The 18,156-nt window shown below is 51.5% G+C and overlaps 1 protein-coding gene across 1 annotated transcript; it reads right to left on the bottom strand.

Moving 5' to 3' along the window:
• Window positions 1–3,154: 3,154 nt before the first annotated feature.
• On the bottom strand, window positions 3,155–18,000 carry NUCB1 (nucleobindin 1). Its single transcript, XM_080909043.1, has 13 exons — window positions 17,918–18,000; window positions 17,344–17,482; window positions 12,580–12,687; window positions 10,896–11,028; window positions 9,378–9,481; window positions 8,321–8,506; window positions 7,983–8,073; window positions 5,613–5,671; window positions 5,339–5,431; window positions 5,170–5,262; window positions 4,860–5,030; window positions 4,424–4,514; window positions 3,155–4,248 (listed from the first exon to the last, which is right to left on the bottom strand). Exons 2-13 carry the CDS (start codon window positions 17,470–17,472, stop codon window positions 4,136–4,138), a joined length of 1,371 nt encoding a protein of 456 aa, XP_080765169.1. The 5' UTR covers window positions 17,473–17,482; window positions 17,918–18,000; the 3' UTR covers window positions 3,155–4,135.
• Between the last annotated feature and the right edge of the window lie 156 nt (window positions 18,001–18,156).

Genomic DNA, 18,156 nt, shown 5'->3' with positions numbered 1-18,156 from the left:
CATCCCCCTCAGGCAAAACTCTTAAACAGATAAAATGAATTAAAAAGAAAACAAAGGTGGAGGAGGAGGATTCCTTGGGACCAGAGTTGCAGATGGGTGTGAGCAGTTCATTATATGGCCGCTGGGAATAACATTAGATGCTCTTAACCTGAGCACTCTCTCCACCTCTGAATTATGTCTTTACAAGTCTCTCTTTTTATTTTTTTTATATATGTATGTGAGTACATATATAAAAGCTGTCTTCAAACAAATCCAGAAGGGGGTATCAAATCCCATTGTAGATGGTTGTGAGCCACCATGTGGTTGCTGGGAATTGAACTCAGGACCTCTGGAAGAGCAGTCAATGCTCTTAACCACTGGGCCATCTCTCCAGCCCTTTACCAATCTCTTTAATGATGGAACTTAATTTATCTCCCTTAGCGTTTAGAGAGAAAAGAATGTGCATCTCATGGATAACAGTTCTTTATTTTCTTCAGATCTACAGAACACTGGCTGACTGTGCCCGGGTGTTCACACGTCACGTGTTTAGTAAGACGCAGGAGTTTTATCAGTTGTGCTTTTAATTAATCATTAAACTGGCTATCAAACAGTGACTTCAGGGTTACAGCAAGTGACACCAGTGTTGAGGTCACTTTCCTTTCCCATTTCCTTGTAAGCCTTTGACAGGCAAGAGAGTTCTCTGACACAGGTGCCACAGCTACACATGCTGAAGATAACAATTCTCCTGCCTCCGCTTGCAAAGCTACCAGGATGACAGGCCCGACAGCTGCCCCTGCTTCTTATGACTGCTGGAGTTAGGGACAAAGTTGTCTTCAGTGTGCCTCTGTTTTTTCCTGGCTTAGGCCTGGGCCTTCTGGGAGTCACTTTTCTGTTCTGGAAAACTGGAGTCCCCAGTTTCTACTTAAGAAAGCCTTAAGAGGGTTAACTGAGTTTTATGGCCTATTATATAAGTATTCTCAACTGGCTGGCAAAGTCTACCTTCACCAGGACAATGTCCAATTTCCCTTGCCTGGAAGACCTCGGTAGCTGGAGGCTGGAGAGATGGCTCAGTGGTTAAAAACACGTGTTGCTCTTACAGAGGACCTGCATTTCTATCCCAGCATGTATCCATGTTGCTCGAAATCAACTGTAACTCCAGCTCCTGGGGATCTGACACCTCTCTGAATCCTTAGGGCCCCTGCATTCTTATGGCATACACACAAAGACTCAGAACTAAAAATAAACCCTTAAAAAAAGGCTTTATGCAGGCAGGGCTTGGTGGCACACACTTTTAATCATAGGATGTAGAGGCAGGTAGATTTCAGTGAATTGAAGGTCCACAGAGTTCCAAGGTAGCCAGAGCTACCTAGTGACAGCCTTCGTCTAAAACAAACAAACAAACAAGGGGGCTGGAGAGATGGCTCATCGGTTAGGAGCGCTGACTGCTCTTCCGGAGGTCCTGAGTTCAAATCCCAGCAACCACAGGGTGGCTCACAACCATCTCTGAAGACAGCTACAGTGTACTCATATAAATAAAATAAATATTTAAAAAAAAGCAAAACAAATAAATAGAATGGGCCTGGACTGGAGAGATGGCTCAGTGGTTAAGAGCACTGTCCTCTCTTCCAAGAGGTCCTGAGTTCAATTCTAGGCAACCACATGGTGGCTCACAACCATCTGTAATGAGATCTGATGCCCTCTTCTGGTTTGTCCGAAGATACAGTGTACTTATATATATGATAAATAAATCTTTAAAAAAAAATAGAATGGGCCTTTGTGTGGGAGGAGCCCACAAAACCCCACCCCTCTCTGAGGAGCTCTAGGTGTTGATACTCAGGAATAAGAGGGTACTGTATCTTTTTCTCAGCTGTGTAGTTACTGTGTTGTATGGCCTGTTTTGTTTTTTGTTAGTTTGTTGTTTTTCTCTCTCCCCTAAGGGTGCCATCTTAGATGTACTAGAATACATTTATCCAGAAGCCATGGCTCCTAACCAGTGGTAACCAGGTCTATGGTGATGGACCTACTAGCTCTTCCTGGTAGAGTCACAGGACTGGTCCCTAAGACTCCAGCTATTACTTTCTGCTAGAATACATTTATCCAGAAGCCATGGCTCCTAACCAGTGGTAACCAGGTCTATGGTGATGGACCTACTAGCTCTTCCTGGTAGAGTCACAGGACTGGTCCCTAAGACTCCAGCTATTACTTTCTGTGAAACCACAGTCAGGCATCCTGAGAGATTCGAGATACTATGGAGTGTGGAGTCTGACGTGAGCAGCTTTGTAGAGCAGTTCCCCTGACTACATCTTCTGTAACATAGTGGGTCTTGGTCTGAGTGCAGCTGTATGGGGGCCAGGGCCCATTTCTTCAGAGAATGTCCCCATCCAAGATGAGGACAAAGCCACCATCCTGGTGTTCTCATGGCCACTGAAGGCCTCAAGGCCAGTGCGAGTGGGAAGCCTGTGGGCATGTGCTTTGGGGAAGTTTCTCACTGACAAAATCCAGTCTGGATGTTGGAGCAGATGTGTGGTATCTGGCATTGTCGGTCGTGTGGGACCATGAAGGGAGTACGATGTCCCAGTAACTGACACAGCAGCTAGACTGCAAAATTTCCTAACCCTGGAATGTTGTGTTGTAGACATCTGTGTGTGGGGGACAGAGAGCCATGTTGGATACACTCAACACTCTACTGACAGAGAACCTTTCTGTGGTTTGGAGCTTGCTGAATTGGCTAGGATGTGGACCCGAGACCCCAGGGAGCTTCTGTCTCCCCACTGCGGAGACCATAGGTGCTTTATAAGTGGGTGACAAGAATCCAAACTGAGCTCCTGTTTGCACAAGCACCTTTCCAAGTGAACCATTTGTGGCCCCTTGTTTTGTTTAGGCAGGATCTGGCTATGTAGTCTTGGCTGGCTTGAACTCAGGGACCCACCTACCTTTCTGCCTCCCTGCCCAGCTTTTGTTTTTGGTCATTTTTTTTGTCTTTGGGCACAGGGCTTCAGATAGGCTAGTTTTCAACTTGTTATACAGCCTAGGATGACAATGAACTCCTGATCTTCCTGCTTCTACCCCCCACATGCTCAGATTACAGGCATTTACCTCTATACCCCAGCTCTGTGGTCTGTGGGATACAGAGCCTCAATTCATGGTAGGAAGGCACTATCCCAACTGACCCATGGCCTTTTGATAATATATATATTTTTAATTATTTAAGATAATTTTTTTTCAAGCTCAGGTTTGGGGTTTCTGTTCCCAGGGCAGAAATGAAGTGACGTTGCCCTTCTGGCAAGAGCACACAGAAAGCTGCCCCAGCAAGCCCCCAGGCAGTAAAAGTGTGTCAGAGGATCCAGGGAGTCTAGCAGGCAGCCCGTAGTGCAGGTGGGACTTGCAAGAGGGCAGAACACTCACAGATACGCCAATGTGTATTTGTGCCAGGCTATATTTGGATGAAACTGGGGCACAGAGTAGGACACAGCAGTGTGGCCTGAAGCCAGAGAAGTGGGTGAGCCAATTTTCAGGAGCCCCCATAGGGGGCTCAGTGAGGGGTGTAGGCATATCTGGGTACCTTCTGGGGCCATGGGGTAGGTATTGGGCCTGGGAGATCAGGGTTAAGGCTGGTGGGGGGGTGTAGTGGAGGCCAGGCAGAGCTGATAGCCACTTGAAGAACACCCCACATCATGATAGCCTCTAGCCACCAAAAGGAACTGAGATCACTGGCCCCACACAAGGCAAAGAGTCAGAGAGATCAAGCCAAATTCCCGTGACCCACTGACACTAGGTACAGGAAGCAGAGAGGCTGAGCCTGGAACAGGTAAGAGCAAAGCAGGAAGGCAGGCAGGCTTGTATTGTGCACTCCAGGTGGGCGGGGTCTCCTGAACTTCAGCTCCTGCAGTTGAGTCCCTGACAGTAAAGAAATGGAAGGAGGGAAGGAAAGAAAGAAGGAAGGAAGGAAGGAGGGAAGGAAGGAAAGAAGGAACTGGGACCCAGAGTCTGTGAGAACAGAGACTGGTAGACAGGGCAGAAGCGATCTGAGGAACAGGGTAGCCTCATTCTCCTCCCCAGGAGGCCGTGAAGGCTTTGGTCTCCTGAGAGGCTGCAAGGACACTTCATTCAGCTTCTGTCGCTGCTGTGGGAACCGAGGGCTGGGGTCTCTGAGGGCTTATGAATGCTGGGAATCCAGTTGTGGCAGCACAGGGGTCTGCTCTGGAACCTCCTTTTCAGAAGCAGGCACGTCTTTCTGGTCACCTGCCGGAGCTGGGACAGGGGCATCGTCTGTGTAGGAAACAGGAGAATGATGTCAGGAAATTTCCCTAAACACGGGAAACAGGGTTCTCAGGCCTCCTCCCTCAGACTGAGAGTCAGTCACGAACCCTCCTGCTTCTGATTTAGGGGCCTGGGCCTGGTCTTCCTCCTTTAGACCCAGTGTCCCAGGGTACAGAGCAAGTACCTGTGTGTGCACGGAACTGCAGCTGTCCGTCGGGTTTGGAAGGCGGAGCGTTCTGTTCTTGCTGCTTCCTTTGCTCCATTTGCAGAACAGCCTGCAGGAGGCAGACGCATAGGCAGGAGGTTATGGCCCCAGACAGATGCTATGGCCAACTGCTAAGTGGCCACAGTCCCGTGTCTTCCTCATGGCCTTGGCTCCTCTGTCACTGAGCTGGGAGCCGCAGAAGGTAGGATTCCATTCTCCTGTCGTGACTCAGGCTCCCACACTGAACCCTTGAGCTCCCCTTCCTGGGCCTTACACCCCTCACTGCCCTTATGTGGAACGGCTGTGGCACATTCAGGCGTGGGGAGTCCTCTGCCCCTTTGATGACAGCAGCCACCGCCTGCGTATGTGAACCTACGAGATCCAGATAATGGGCCCAAATTCCCCCACTGGTCACCTGCTGCAGCTCCCTCTTCTGAGCCTCTAGGCGGTCCTGGGAGCGCCCCAGGGCCTCTGTCTCCTGGCTGAGGCGCTGGGCCCTGGCATTCAGCTCAGCCTCCCGGGCAGCAAGCTCCTCTTCAAAACGCTTGAGTTCTTCCTCTGTGTAGGCTGGATACATTTCCACTGTCTGTGGGGCACAGAACTGTTAGGGAGACCCCTGCCTCACTGAGGTGGGAGAGGCTGAGAGGCTGCGTCCGTGTGCCACCTGAGTGAAGTAGTGTTTGCTGAAGATACAGAAGGAAGACACTAAGGTCCCATGTCCTCACCTTCCATCCCTCTGCGGTGTCCCCATACTCCTTCCTCTGTGTGGATGCCAGGAATTCCTCCAGGGTCACAAGCCGGTCCTGGTTGGTGTCCACCTGAGGAGCCAGAGCACGGTTAGCGACTGTGCTGAGCCTGCTGCCCGCTGCCCACCGCCAGCGTGGCTCCTCTCACGTTCTTCATCACGTGCTCCCGCATGCGAAGCCGCTCCTCCTCCATCTCTCTCATGTCATCCTCCTCGTTCTTTGGGTCGTACACCTTCTCCAGCTGCGGGGTCAAGGACATACCCACTTCTCAGAGGGCCGGTGGGGCTAGCTTTACTAATAATAGCTTCTTTGTCCCTAGGGGCTGCTGGGAGTTGTAGTTTTTTCCTGCACTCTCACTGACAGGAAACCAGAGGGAGGTTAGGGAATAAGGGGCTAAAATATGCCTTGCCTGTTACACTCACCTCCTTGGTAAAGAGAGCTTCCAGTTCTTGCTCATCTAGGACACCATCGCTGTTGATGTCTGGGGATGAGATGCGGTATGTTAGAGACAGAGGGCTGAATGAGTCTGGTCCTCAAGGGAAAAGCTAGTGAAGGAATTGTGGGTGGGAATGAGGTCTCTTAGCAGAGGACAAACAGAATGGTGACCATGGCCAGTAGGCCAGCAAGACCTGTTGTTATAAGCACCCATTCTGGCTGGGTATGGTGGTGCACGCCTTTAATCCCAGCATCCCTGAGTTACATACAGCCAGGCAGAAATCTTGAGTTTGAGGCTAGCCTGGTCTACAGAGTTTCAGGACAGCCAGGCCTACACAGAGTCCCAGTCTCGAAAACAAAACCACAAACAACCCAAAAAACAAAAACCAAAACCATTCTGTAGCAAACAGGGACCTAAGAATGGAGTGCAGGGGCCTTGTGACCTCTGCCCCTCAGAGAACCAGGTCCAAATCAATTCCAGTATCTAGGGAGGTCCATGCATCCGGGCCTGGCCTTTGCCTGACGTTCTGGAACAGGGCCGCAGCTCCACCACACAGCTGATCTTTACTCCCACTTTTCCCATGCGTGTCCCCTCTGGGACTACACCTTCCGACTGAGCAGCCACTGGTCACGTGGGGTGACTGCAGTTGCAGTGGCACCAACTTTAGTGGCACAGACTGCATTTCCCCAGGGCAGCTGGAGCCAGAGTCACAGACAGGAAGCACAGTGGTAGGTGCCAATATGGAATCTGGGGGTTGAGAGGATGGCTGAACTAGGAGCTGTCTGGGAGTACAGGAGTCTACTTTACCATTAGTATTATTATTTTAACTTTTTGAGACACGGTTTCCTGAGTATCCCTGGTGGCTCTGCAGGCCAGGATGGCCTTTAACTCAGAGATCTGCCTGCTTCTGCCTCCTGAGTACTGGGATTAAAGGTATGTGCCACAATGCTGGGCCTTTTTTTTTTTTCTCAGGGTGGCCTCCACTGCCCACGTAGATGAGGGTGAGCTCTTAAGCCTCTTGCCAGGACCTTGTTTTCTCAGGCTCTCCGTGGGCTTCACTGTACACGGCTCGAAGTTCCAGTTTTGCTAGATTAAAAGGTACTCAGGATCTGGCTGTATGACAGAGTCAAGTGGCTCTGGAGAATACATGTTAAGAAGCCCTGGGTTCCATTTCCAGCAAGAGACCCACGATTCTCTAACTGTGACAGAAATTCACACTAAAACTGAGTGCTGTGGGCATCTGAGGTCAGAGATCCCCAGCTCTCTGGCTCACCTCCATTCCTGGCACAGCATGGCTTCCTCAACACGTTTCTTTTTAAATTAAAAACGTCTAGACTATGTGTATGTGTGCACAGAGCTGCAGGCGCCTTCAGGGCCAGAGGGGCTTGTGAGGGGCTGGCTGTGCGGGCCATGTGTGCACTTGTGTGGGAGCGGGTGCAAGCACACCGCACAGCACGGCGGTCAGAAGACACCCTCACACATCCCTGTCCTCGTCTGCTTTCGGAGAGGGTCTCTCATTGGCTTGGAACTACAGGAAGTTAGGCCAACTAGCTGGCCTATGAGCTTCGAGGGAACCGCCTGCCTTTGGCTTCACTGGAGTATAGGGAGACACTACCTTACCTGATCTGTGCGTACTGGCACACAACTTTAATCCCAGCACCCAGGAGGCAGAGACAGACAGGTCTCTGTGAGTTCAAGACCAGCCTGATCTACAGAGTGAGTTCCAGGACAGCCATGGCTACACAGAAAAACTCAAAAAACCAAAACAACAACAAAATCAAAAATCCCACACACACACACACACACACACACGAAACCAAGATGTTACATTTTGTTTAACTTGAGTGTACATGTGCCTGGGTGTAGTTACACCTGGACACAACTCAAGCAGAGGTCACAGGTCAACACGGGAGTTGGCTCTCTCCTGTCTCCTTCTGATCTATGTTCCACATATCAACCTCAGGTGGCCAGGCAGGGCTCTTGAGGGGACCAGGCTTCTGGTTACTATGGCAACCAACAAACTTCATTCTCTCAACACTACAAACGTCAATCTCAACAGCCCCATGGCAGATTAAAGAAAAAAAAAGTGTGTGTGTGTTTGTGTCTGTGTGTGTGTGTCTGTGTGTGTGTACACACGTGTGTTTTGCCTGCATGTATTATGTGTATCACATGTGTGCTTAGTGCCCTCAGAGCCAAGAGGGCATTGGAACCCCTCGACTAGACCGAGATAGTTGTGAGTACCACATGAGTCCTGGGGTCCTCTGGAACCCATCTTTCCAAGGCCCCTATTTTCCATGGCAGCTTCACACAGGCACCGAGATTTCAGCCTGGGTCTGGGGCACTCTCCCCACCTTACCATGCAGTATGAAGAAAGTCTTGGGGTTGAACCTGTTGGGGTCCAATCCATCCAGCTCCTCCCACACCTCCTTCAGCTGGGCTTGGCTGCCCTGTGGAGAACAGCAGGAGCTTGTGAACAATGAGTCTGAGAGCCACTGTATCAGCTCAGATAGCCCTATGTGCTCATCCAATAAACTGTGGTCCCCACAAGCCAAAACTACAATTCCCAGCATATAGGTGGACTTTTTGCTTCAAGGACTCTTGGGAGTTGTAGTTCTGCATCTGCATTCATTTTTTTTTTTTTTTTTTTTTGTGCTTAGGGGTTGGACACGGTAAAACATACATGGGGGTCCTTACAGGAACATTGACTTTGGGGTGTTCCCGGTGTCTGCGCTGTTGCTCTTGTAACTTCCTCTCGGCCTCCTTCCGCTGCTCCTCTCCCAGAGACTCCAGGTACCGTCTTCTCTCGTGCTCCTTGAGCATCTCGTAGCGTTTGAACTCTTCATGGTGTGCAGCGTCATACTGGGCGAGGTCTCGGGTGGCCTATGGAGGGGCAAGAGGGTCACATTCCTCCTGTCCTCTAGACACTTGGCGTGACTCACTTTTTTGGTCTCCGTGGTTGGTTCCGTCCACAGCAAACCCTGGGGTGCGTTCCCAAACTGATGATGTTTGTGCAGACGTGGTTTGGATGTGAATCTTTCCCGCCCTCCACAAGCTTGGCATTTCAGGAAAGGGCAGGGGAGGGCATGTGAGACGGGCTCAACATGGAAAGCAGTACAGCTTGGGTGCTGAGAACAATCCCAGCAACTCAGGAGGCTGAGGCAGGGGAATGGCAAAATTACTTCTTAAAATAATTTCCTGTGCATTTGTGTTTTGCCTGCGTGTATGCATGTCTGTGTGAAGGTGTCAGATCCTCTGGAACTACAGTTACAGGCAAACATGAACTGTCAGGCGAATGCTGGGAACTGAACCTGGGTCTTCTAGAAGAGCAGCAGGTGCTCCTAACCACTGAGCCATCTCTCCAGCCCCTCAGAACAGCTCTTATAAGACAATGAATTCATACTTTCTCAGGCTACTTAGTTTGTAACTATCACTGCAGCAACAAGGGACTAACACAGTTGCTATGGTGACAGCTGCACTACCCAGGTGGCTATGCACCAAGGGACAGTTGTTAATACCAGACAAGTTTTCCTTGTTACATCAGGAGGAAGTCTTAGGCATCAGTGGGTAAGCCCAGGACTGCTCTAAGCACCCTACAATGCAGGGAACAGATTCCATCACATAGTCCTGACCACCCCGTTTTCCTGTAGAAGAGCAGGGTGTGATGAGCAGGCCCAGCCCAGCACCAGTGCCCTCTACCAGTTCCCTCTTCCTCCATGCTGAGCATCTCAGCTGGCTCGCACCCTCTCCCTACCGTCTGGATCAGCAGCTCTAAGTCCCGAGCCTCAAATGTGTGCTGGTTCTGAGGGTCCAGGTGCTCAAACTGCCTCAGGAGGTTCATGTGGTCCACCTGCAAGTCTGGGTAAGGGAAAGGCAAACCAATAACACCCATCACGGCTTTTCTGTCAGGACCCCTGACTGAGAGCAACAGTGCAGAGAGAACGGCACATGGGCCTGGACAGTGTCGGAGGATGTGAGCCCTCCACTGACTCTGGGGCTAAAAATAGCAGTAATCACAATGACAGCAGTGCCAGGCCCTGCTCTTAATAGAACAGTTAACAGAGGTCCCTGCCTCGCCACTACAGCCTAATAACTCGGGCTCCATGGTTAGCCCCGACTGGTTTGTTGTAGCAAGGGTGGTGAGTGTGTGTATGTCTCTAATCAAGCTTGTGCCTTACTGGCTGAGCCATCTTGCCAAGCGCTAAACCACCCATTTCATGGATTTTTAGGATGTTCACAGGTGCACACAAAACACCACCACCATGACTTTTAGGGTACTGTTGCCACCCCCAAAGAGCCATACGTTTCCCTTTCCCCACATCCCGTCTGTGCACTCGCCGACTGGGGACACTTCATGTGCTTTACAGCCTGGTGCCCAGCTTCTGACGGCATCCCATCTGAGGTCCATTTCCACTGCTGTGCACGTCAGCTTCTCACACCTTTTAGGGCTGACTAATGTTTCACGGTGCAGACAGAGCACATTTCATTTATCCACTCCACAGCCGTCCGGCACGCACACTGCTGGGTCCTTGAGCCGCTATGCAGTTTGCACTACAGCCGTGTTGGACTACGGTGTCCTCCGAGGGTCTTCTCCAGTACAGGCATAAGAACATGCCCCTTGTAGGTGGGCATGACACAGGCTTGCCATCCAGCTACTTGTATTGTATGTTCTGGGCTTGTCTGGGTACAGAGTAAGTTTAAGCGGGGGCCTCGGTGGAGTGCCTGCCTAGAGTCCACTCGTGAGAGGCTGGTGGTGTGAATCAGCAGCACACTGTTATAGCTTGGTTTATACTGTGTGTGTGTGTGTGTGTGTGTGTGTGTGCATGCTTGGGTGCACATGGGCGAACGGGTACACAGAATTTATGTAAAGGTCAGAGGTCAACGCTGCGGAGCGATTGTCTCCTCCCCCCCAGCATATGTGGACATGAACTCGGGTCATCAGGCTTGGGGACAAGTGCTGTTACCCATATCACGGCCCTTCTCACTCAATAAAGGTGTGTGAGGGAGAACACAGAAGCATGTGGTGGCCCTACACGAGCGCCCAGGAAGTAGACACAGAAGGCCCAGGAGTCTAACGTCGTCTTTGGCTACATAGTAGGTCTGAGACTAGCCTGGCTACCCCGTTTTAGAAAGGCAAACTCTCCACCACCGTCTCAAAAATGTGCCAGAGAGAAGGAAATCCTGAGTAACTTGCACCTGCTTTCCCAAGAGCCCATAGCACCCGCCACCCAGGGCAGAGCCACCCGGGGCCCGTCCTTCCACCCGAGCTCACTAGGCTCCTGCTTTGCATCCATCTTGGCCTTGAGCAGCATCCGCAGCCTGGACACCTCCTGTCGCTTGAGCTCATCCAGCTTGGTGCGGACATTGTGGCTGACGAAGTCCAGCTCCTGACTCAGCTTTCCGCTCTTCAGGGACAGAGGGGGGACCCAGTCAGACAGAGAAGGGGGACCCCAGTCAGGCTGAGAAGGGGGACCCCAGTCAGACAGAGAAGGGGGACCCCAGTCAGACAGAGAAGGGGAAACCCCAGTCAGGCTGAGAAGGGGGACCCCAGTCAGACAGAGAAGGGGGACCCCAGTCAGGCTGAGAAGGGGGGACTTCAGTCAGACAGAGAAGGGGGACCCCAGTCAGGCTGAGAAGGGGACCCCAGTCAGACAGAGAAGGGGGACCCCAGTCAGGCTGAGAAGGGGGACCCCAGTCAGGCTGAGAAGGGGACCCCAGTCAGACAGAGAAGGGGGACCCCAGTCAGGCTGAGAAGGGGGACCCCAGTCAGGCTGAGAAGGGGACCCCAGTCAGACAGAGAAGGGGGACCCCAGTCAGACAGAGAAGGGGGACCCCAGTCAGGCTGAGAAGGGGGACCCCAGTCAGGCCGATGCCAGAAGATGATTGCTGGGCAGCCCCACTCTACACCCTGTACCCTGCACCACTGAACTGCCTGTTCCGGAAGCTCCGTTATGTTCACGTCTTTCCTGCCTGCTGCGTGCCCTGGTGCATGGAAGCCCGAAAGAGCAAGACGGAGCCTGAGCTTCCCTGAGAGGCCCCTCACCCAGCACTACTGACTGGGAGCGCCCACACTCCCAAGTCTGTTCTTACACAGGGCCACTAACGCTCCTGACACCTCTTTCCAATCAGTTCTGACTTTTTACACTCAGCGGAGACAGCGCGTCCACCTTCACCCGCCGGCCCAGAGTGCTGAGCTCAATGCTGTCTCTGGGCTGCGCCTGTTCTCATCCGGTCCAGCCGACCCTGGCCTCTCCTGCTCACAGCACCCCAGGGCTCACCAGCGTCTCTGCTGGGTACAGCGTCCCTGCAGCACTGCCTGCCCGTCAGCCCCAAGGGGCTGCCAGCAAACTCCTGAAGGCACCAGGAGAGCTTCTTTTGCCGCCCAGCTCTGTGGCCAGAGGTGCTGACCCCCCTGCACACGCTCCCATCAGGGATGTCCCTGGTGATGGTGAAGAAGGTACACTTGACAAGATCTAGAATTATCTAGAGGACAAACATTTGAGCGCACCTAAGAGGGAGTTTCTAGATAAATTAAGACTCTCTCTATGTGTTGGCCGCACTATCCCATAAGCTGGGCTGCAGACTACCCATCCATCTCTGGGGACACGACCCAGCCAGCCACCTTGCACTCCTGCTGCAAACTCTGCCTATGACGCCTCTGAACAAGAATAAATCCTCCCGTAAGTCCCTCTGGTTGGCAATTTTTGTCACAGTCAAAAAAAAAATAACGGAAACAGAAGCCAATCAGAGGCAAGTAAGAACTCAAGGAGGGAACAGGGCTACATCTTAATAGACGGGAAACTGAGGCACAGCACACTGAGGTCCCATAGCTGATAAATAGCAATGCTGAGACTTCATGTCCATGTTTAAACACATTTTCGGGAGTCCCGAAACTCCTCAGCTCTGACCCCCAAGTTCCCTTGAGCATATCCCCTCACGGCCCAAGCTTAGCACACCTTAATGTCCTCAGCGTTGGCAGCTTGCAGCTTCTCCCGGAAGTGCCCATCTGTCTCTAGCACGTTGATGACCTCCTGGAGGTACCGATGGTAGTACAGGCCCGTGTCCTGAGGGACAAGGGAGAACATGACAACACCTGCCTCATCGTCTCAGTTTCCCCGGCCACGGCCACAGCTCAGCTCCCACCTTGCAGCTGATATACCTTCCACACACAACAGGAGGCCTGCATTACTCACTGGCCGAGTCCTCAAGAGCCAGCCAGAGCCGGCTAGTCCATAAGCATGAAGGTCTGGGCTGCCGTCAGGCATGAACTAGACACACGGTGTAGGAGCGAAGAGCCCTTGCTGCTCGTGCACAAGGCCCACGTTCAGTTTCCGGCACCCAAATCCGGTGGCTCACAACCATCTGCAATGCTGGCTGCAGGGGATCTGATGCCTGATTCTGGCTTCTGCACCTACCTACAAACACACACACACACGCTCACACACACACCCCTTTGCCATGCCCCAGGTCTATAAGCCCCTGGCTTTATTCCTCCCTGGGATAGAGAAGCCCCTTTGTCTGGGGTGGTGACGGGACAAGGTGTGAGTGTTCTCTCTGATGTCCTCTCGCTCTGTGCCACTGAGGCTCATAGCAGGGGAACCAAGTCTCTGACCAGAACACACGGTGTCTGGGGCAGCAGGATGACTCAGTAAGGAAGGGTGACAGCATGAACTCTGACAGCTTGACTTTGGCCCTTGGCACCAACAAGGAAGAGAAAGACATGACTCCTGCAAGTCATCTTCTGACCTCCACACACACAAGATATGTAGAGGAATGTAAAATGCAGGCACTGGCTCTGCCTTACACTGTGTGTGCCCGGGTGTGTGACTGTAGGGTCCCCAGGCAGTTGCTTTATTCTGCATGGGGTGGAGATGCCACACAAGGCTGCTGTGTCTTCAAATCAGGACTAACTTGTTTTCAGCAGCTTATGCTGAGGGCACTGGTTGACTGACCCTCTTGTCTCCCATATTGCCCTCACATCAGGGCACAGGGCCATGGAGTCCACACCACGGAACACATGTCCCTCCCAGTTCCTCCTTGTGGTGTCACAACAGCAGTACTGACATACATACATACATACATACATACATACATACATACATACATACATACATACATATATATATATATATATATATATAAAAAGATTTATTTTGCTGGTAATGACGGTGCACTCACGCAGTAATCTCAGTACTGAGGCAGAGGCAGATCTCTGTGTGTGTTTGAGGCCTGCCTTCTCTACAGAATAAGTTCCAGGACAGCCAGGGATACACTGAGAAAGCCTGTCTCAAAAAACAAAGAAAAGTTCATTTTATTTGTGTGTGTGTGTGTGTGCCTGGTGTATGTCACGTGTGTGCAAGTACCAGTGGAGGCCAGAAGAGGGGACTCACAGGCAGTTCTCAGCAACCCAGGGAGGGTGCTGGGAACAGAACTCTTCATCTGGAAGAGCAGCAGCACTCTTGACTCTGAGCTACCTCTCCAGCTCTGGGCCCCCTGTCTCAACCTGCTTGTCAGCACCTTATAAAACCAAGGTGTAGGAGTCAAAAAACCCAGGTGGCAACTTTTGGCATTCTTGGTTACAAATGGAGTTTCTTCCTTTTCTCTAGTAAGCCTTGGGCTGTCCCCCTGAGGGCTGAGAACATTGTATTGGATGGTTTTATGTGTCAACTTGACCCAGGCTAGAGTCATCAGAGAGGAAGGAGCGTCAGCTGAGGAAATGCCTCAGTGAGATCCAGCTGTAAGGCGTTTCCTCTGTTAGTGATCAAGGGGGGAGGGTCCAGCCCATTGTGGGTGGAGCCATCCCTGCGGTCATGGTCCTTGCTTATATATAAGCAAGCAGGCTGAGCAATTCAGAGGACATAAGCCAGTCTAGGGCATCTGCACTGGCTCCTGCCTCCAGGTTCTTGGCCAGTGTGAGTTCCTGTCCTGGCTTCCTTCAGTGATAACGGCGCTGTGGGAAAATAAACCATTTTCTCCCCATCTTGCTTTTTGGTCATGATGCTTTGTCACAGCAATAGAAACTCTAAGACAGACAAGGAACTTTGCTTCGTTTTGTTTTCCAAAACTGGGCTTCTCTTTCTAACTGCTCTCCTCCCTAGATGGTCTCCTTTTAGTCTTTAGTCTTCGATCCTTATTTTTTGAGGCAGGGTTTCTCCATGTGGCCCTGGCTGTCCTGGAATTTACTCAGTAGAGCATCGTGAGCTAAGTCAGAGATCCCCCCCCCCACTTGCCGAAAGAGTGCTAGAATTGAGGCATGTGCTATCCCCGGCCTGGCAAAGCAGTTACAGATAGTTGTGAGCGCTAACAACCAAACTCCGGCTTCTGGAAGAGTAGCCAGTGCTCCTAAGCATCAGGTATCTCTCTCCAGCCCAATTTTTGTTTGTTTGCTGTTGTTTCTTCAAGACTGGGTTCTCTGTGTAGCCCTGGATGTCCTGGAACTAGCTCTGTAGACTGGGCTGGCCTTGAACTCAGAGATTCACTTGCTTCTGCCTCCTGAGTGTTGGCTCCCTGGCTCCCAATTTAAGCTTTAATGGCATCTCTCAACGAGATCTGTTTCATAAAAGGCAAAAAACAATCACACGTGCACTATGTCCAGTATGATGTAACTGACTTTCTCGTTGTTTAATAACCAAACTTGGGCGCCAGAGACAAGGAGGATACAGGGACACTCTGGTAAATTCCAACCATCAAACTGACATAGCCAAGCACTGCCTCAGCTGAGTAACCATGCTGACAGGCTGACCTGAGAACCATGCCTTGATTGTTAACTGACTTGGAAGAGCTGAGCCTATACGGGAGGCACCACTCCCTGGGTGTCCTGGACTGTGTATGAAAGTTGGCTGAGCACCAGCCTGGCTGTCAGCAAGCTGCATCTCCAGTTTCTGCTGCACTTCTTGGCTGTCAAGTGAGTTCCTTGGTCGGAGGTAGCCCTGTGTGGAGTAGCGAGCAGGCCTGCTGTCTTAGGGTTTTACTGCTGTGAACAGACACTGTGACCAAGACAACCCTTGGTGGTGCTTTTCTCCTTTCCCCATGTGGGTAGCAGGGATGAAACCCAGATAGGCTTGGCAAGCCAGCAGCTTTGACCGACTGAGCCTTCTCGCTGGCACCATGATTCTGGCAAAGAGCTTTGGAATGAAATCTATGGACCTTCATGGTAAAGATGGTTTGTGTCTGGTACAGTCTAGAGAGCGGTCTTATTAGCTTTTGGGTATTTCATACTGAGCTATCTTAATTTTTATCTTCTGCCTTTTTGGTTGGGCCACCTTCAGATGACAGGATGGCAGTCTGATTCCATCTAACTGGTTCCCTCCCCTTTGAACTTACTGCAAGGCCTGAAACTCGCTGTGAGTGAAACACACACACACACACACACACCTGCTTCAGCTGTGAGTAGGCAGATCAACTCAACACTTAAACACTAACGCCTCATAGTTTTAGGATCTCAGTTCTCCTGGGGGGATGTCAGACAGCACAGGCAGGCCTAAGGACCACTGAGGATTAACCTCTCCCTTTGAACCTCCTTAAAACTTAAAATGCCAAACAAAAGGAAGGAGATAGATGTCAGAGCTTCGGTGAGGCCCACTAAAGGGAAGCTACTTCCTCCCAGTCAAAAGAGTGGAATCTGGATTTGTTCTAAACAGCTCCAAACATTACATACTATTACTGTCCCCTCCCTTAGGGGACAGCTAGTTCTTCAGTCATGTGACTAAGAATCCACCGCCTGAGAAAGCTGATTCACCTCAAGACCAGGCTGAGGGGAAGGGGGTGTGGCCATCTTAATGAGATATGGTACTTCCAGGCCAGAAGCCCCTCCCTAGGTGCAGCTGAAGGCAGATCTCCATTGCTGAAAATGCCACTTTTTCAGAATTCTCATTTCAAAGGGATAATGCTTCCTTCCCTCCCTCCCTCCCTCTGAGTAGCAGCCACCAGCCTAAGCATGCTCATCCCAACTCTCAGGACACTCAACTCCTCAGCAACCCCCAACCCCACCGATATATGGCTGCTTAATGACCTACAGCGCTCAACCTGTCTTCTTCCATGTCTTAAATGCCTTGGCTTTCTCTTCCGTCTCCCTCCTGGAACCTGCAAAGACTTACAACGTGTCTACTCTGTTATTTTTTTTTTTTCTGGCTTCAAGATTTCCCAGAGTAGAGGACTAACCCCTGGTAGGAGGCAACACAGCTTGCAATGCTGGAGAGAGATACAGGGAGAACCGGGCCATAAATCAGGTACCTGGAGTTTGCAAGTTGCAACTCTCTATGAGCAAAGGTTTCACGGGGTTCAATAATATTTGGAGGAACGAGGAAGTCTGCAGGTCCCGTGTCCTTTTCCCATTTGAACTACACCTCCCATGAGCTCCATGAAGCTGGAATGCCCCATAAGTAGTAGCTTCCAACTGCCGATGGTGCTACTGGGAAATGTGGTTTTCCTTTCCTTTTGGTTTTCTTCCTTGTTAAGAAGGGTCTTAAGGACCAGAGGGGTTTAGAGGAGGGTGTGACATGGGTTTTCCTTTGGGGTTTGTCTTGAATTTCACAGCTCCAAGGCCACCGCCCCCAGGTCTGCTTGTGTGTTTCACTAATTCACTATTGCAAAGGAAGGCAGGAAAACCACAAGCTTCAGCGTGTTAAACGGGATCCCTGGAGTTTTCACCGGGGCCCTGGGGATGGCAGAGGCCACTGCGCCACTGCAAAGATACCAGAGAACAGGGGAGAGCTACTCACCGGGGTCTCAGTGGCCTGACTGTCCTGATGAGGTGCTGCGCGGTCCACAGGCACTGCCAACACAGCAGACAACGTCAACAGAGGTGGTATGAGAAGGAAAGAGGCCCCGCGGGGCACAGAGATAGGCATCGTGGCTGGTCTGTGAGAAGAGATGGAGAATAAGTTCTTCTTGTTTGGTTGTGGTTTTTCTGAGACGTGTCTTAAATAGCCCAGGTTGGCCTTGAATTCCTGACCCTCCTGACTCTCCAGGCGTGTAGCACTTACTGTCCATGGCTAAGGATGTCCCAACCCCGTATCCAGTTGGGCAAACGGGTGTGCACGCCACCCTATTTGCAAAAATGAAGACTCCAAGCGTTTAGTCACCTAGAGCCCAGGATACCAGGCCTCCAGCCTCCCCTTCCTGGAAACGCAATCCGCAGACCCTCATTCCGGCGCCCTTAGAGTAGGGAATACTCCCCTGAACCGAGGACTCCAGGCCCCTAACCTCCCCTTCTCACGGGACCGCGGAGGCCTGACACCGGGTAAGTATCCCATGCTCCAGTCCCTCTGTTCTCCGCTTCTGAACGCCCCTCACCTCTCCAAGCACAGAGGGCGTCTTCCCAGCCGGCGACCTCCGCCAGGTTTCTGGTGATTTCCCTCCTAAGTCACGCCCACTTTTCCACCCGCAGAGAGCCCGCCCCCAAGATCCTGATTGGTCCACGCTGGCTCTGAGCTTCCGCCCGCGTTAGCGGCCCCGCCCCTTTCTGATGAGGTTGCCTTATTTTTTAAAAAAATTTCCGGTTTTCTTGGAAGCTCAAAATCCTCATCGCAACA

Source organism: Micromys minutus (assembly GCF_963924665.1).
Source record: "Micromys minutus genome assembly, chromosome: 32".
NCBI classification, from domain to species: Eukaryota; Metazoa; Chordata; class Mammalia; order Rodentia; family Muridae; genus Micromys; species Micromys minutus.
The sequence above is the reverse complement of the archived record's forward strand: the minus strand, read 5'-3'. Positions and strand labels throughout refer to the sequence as shown.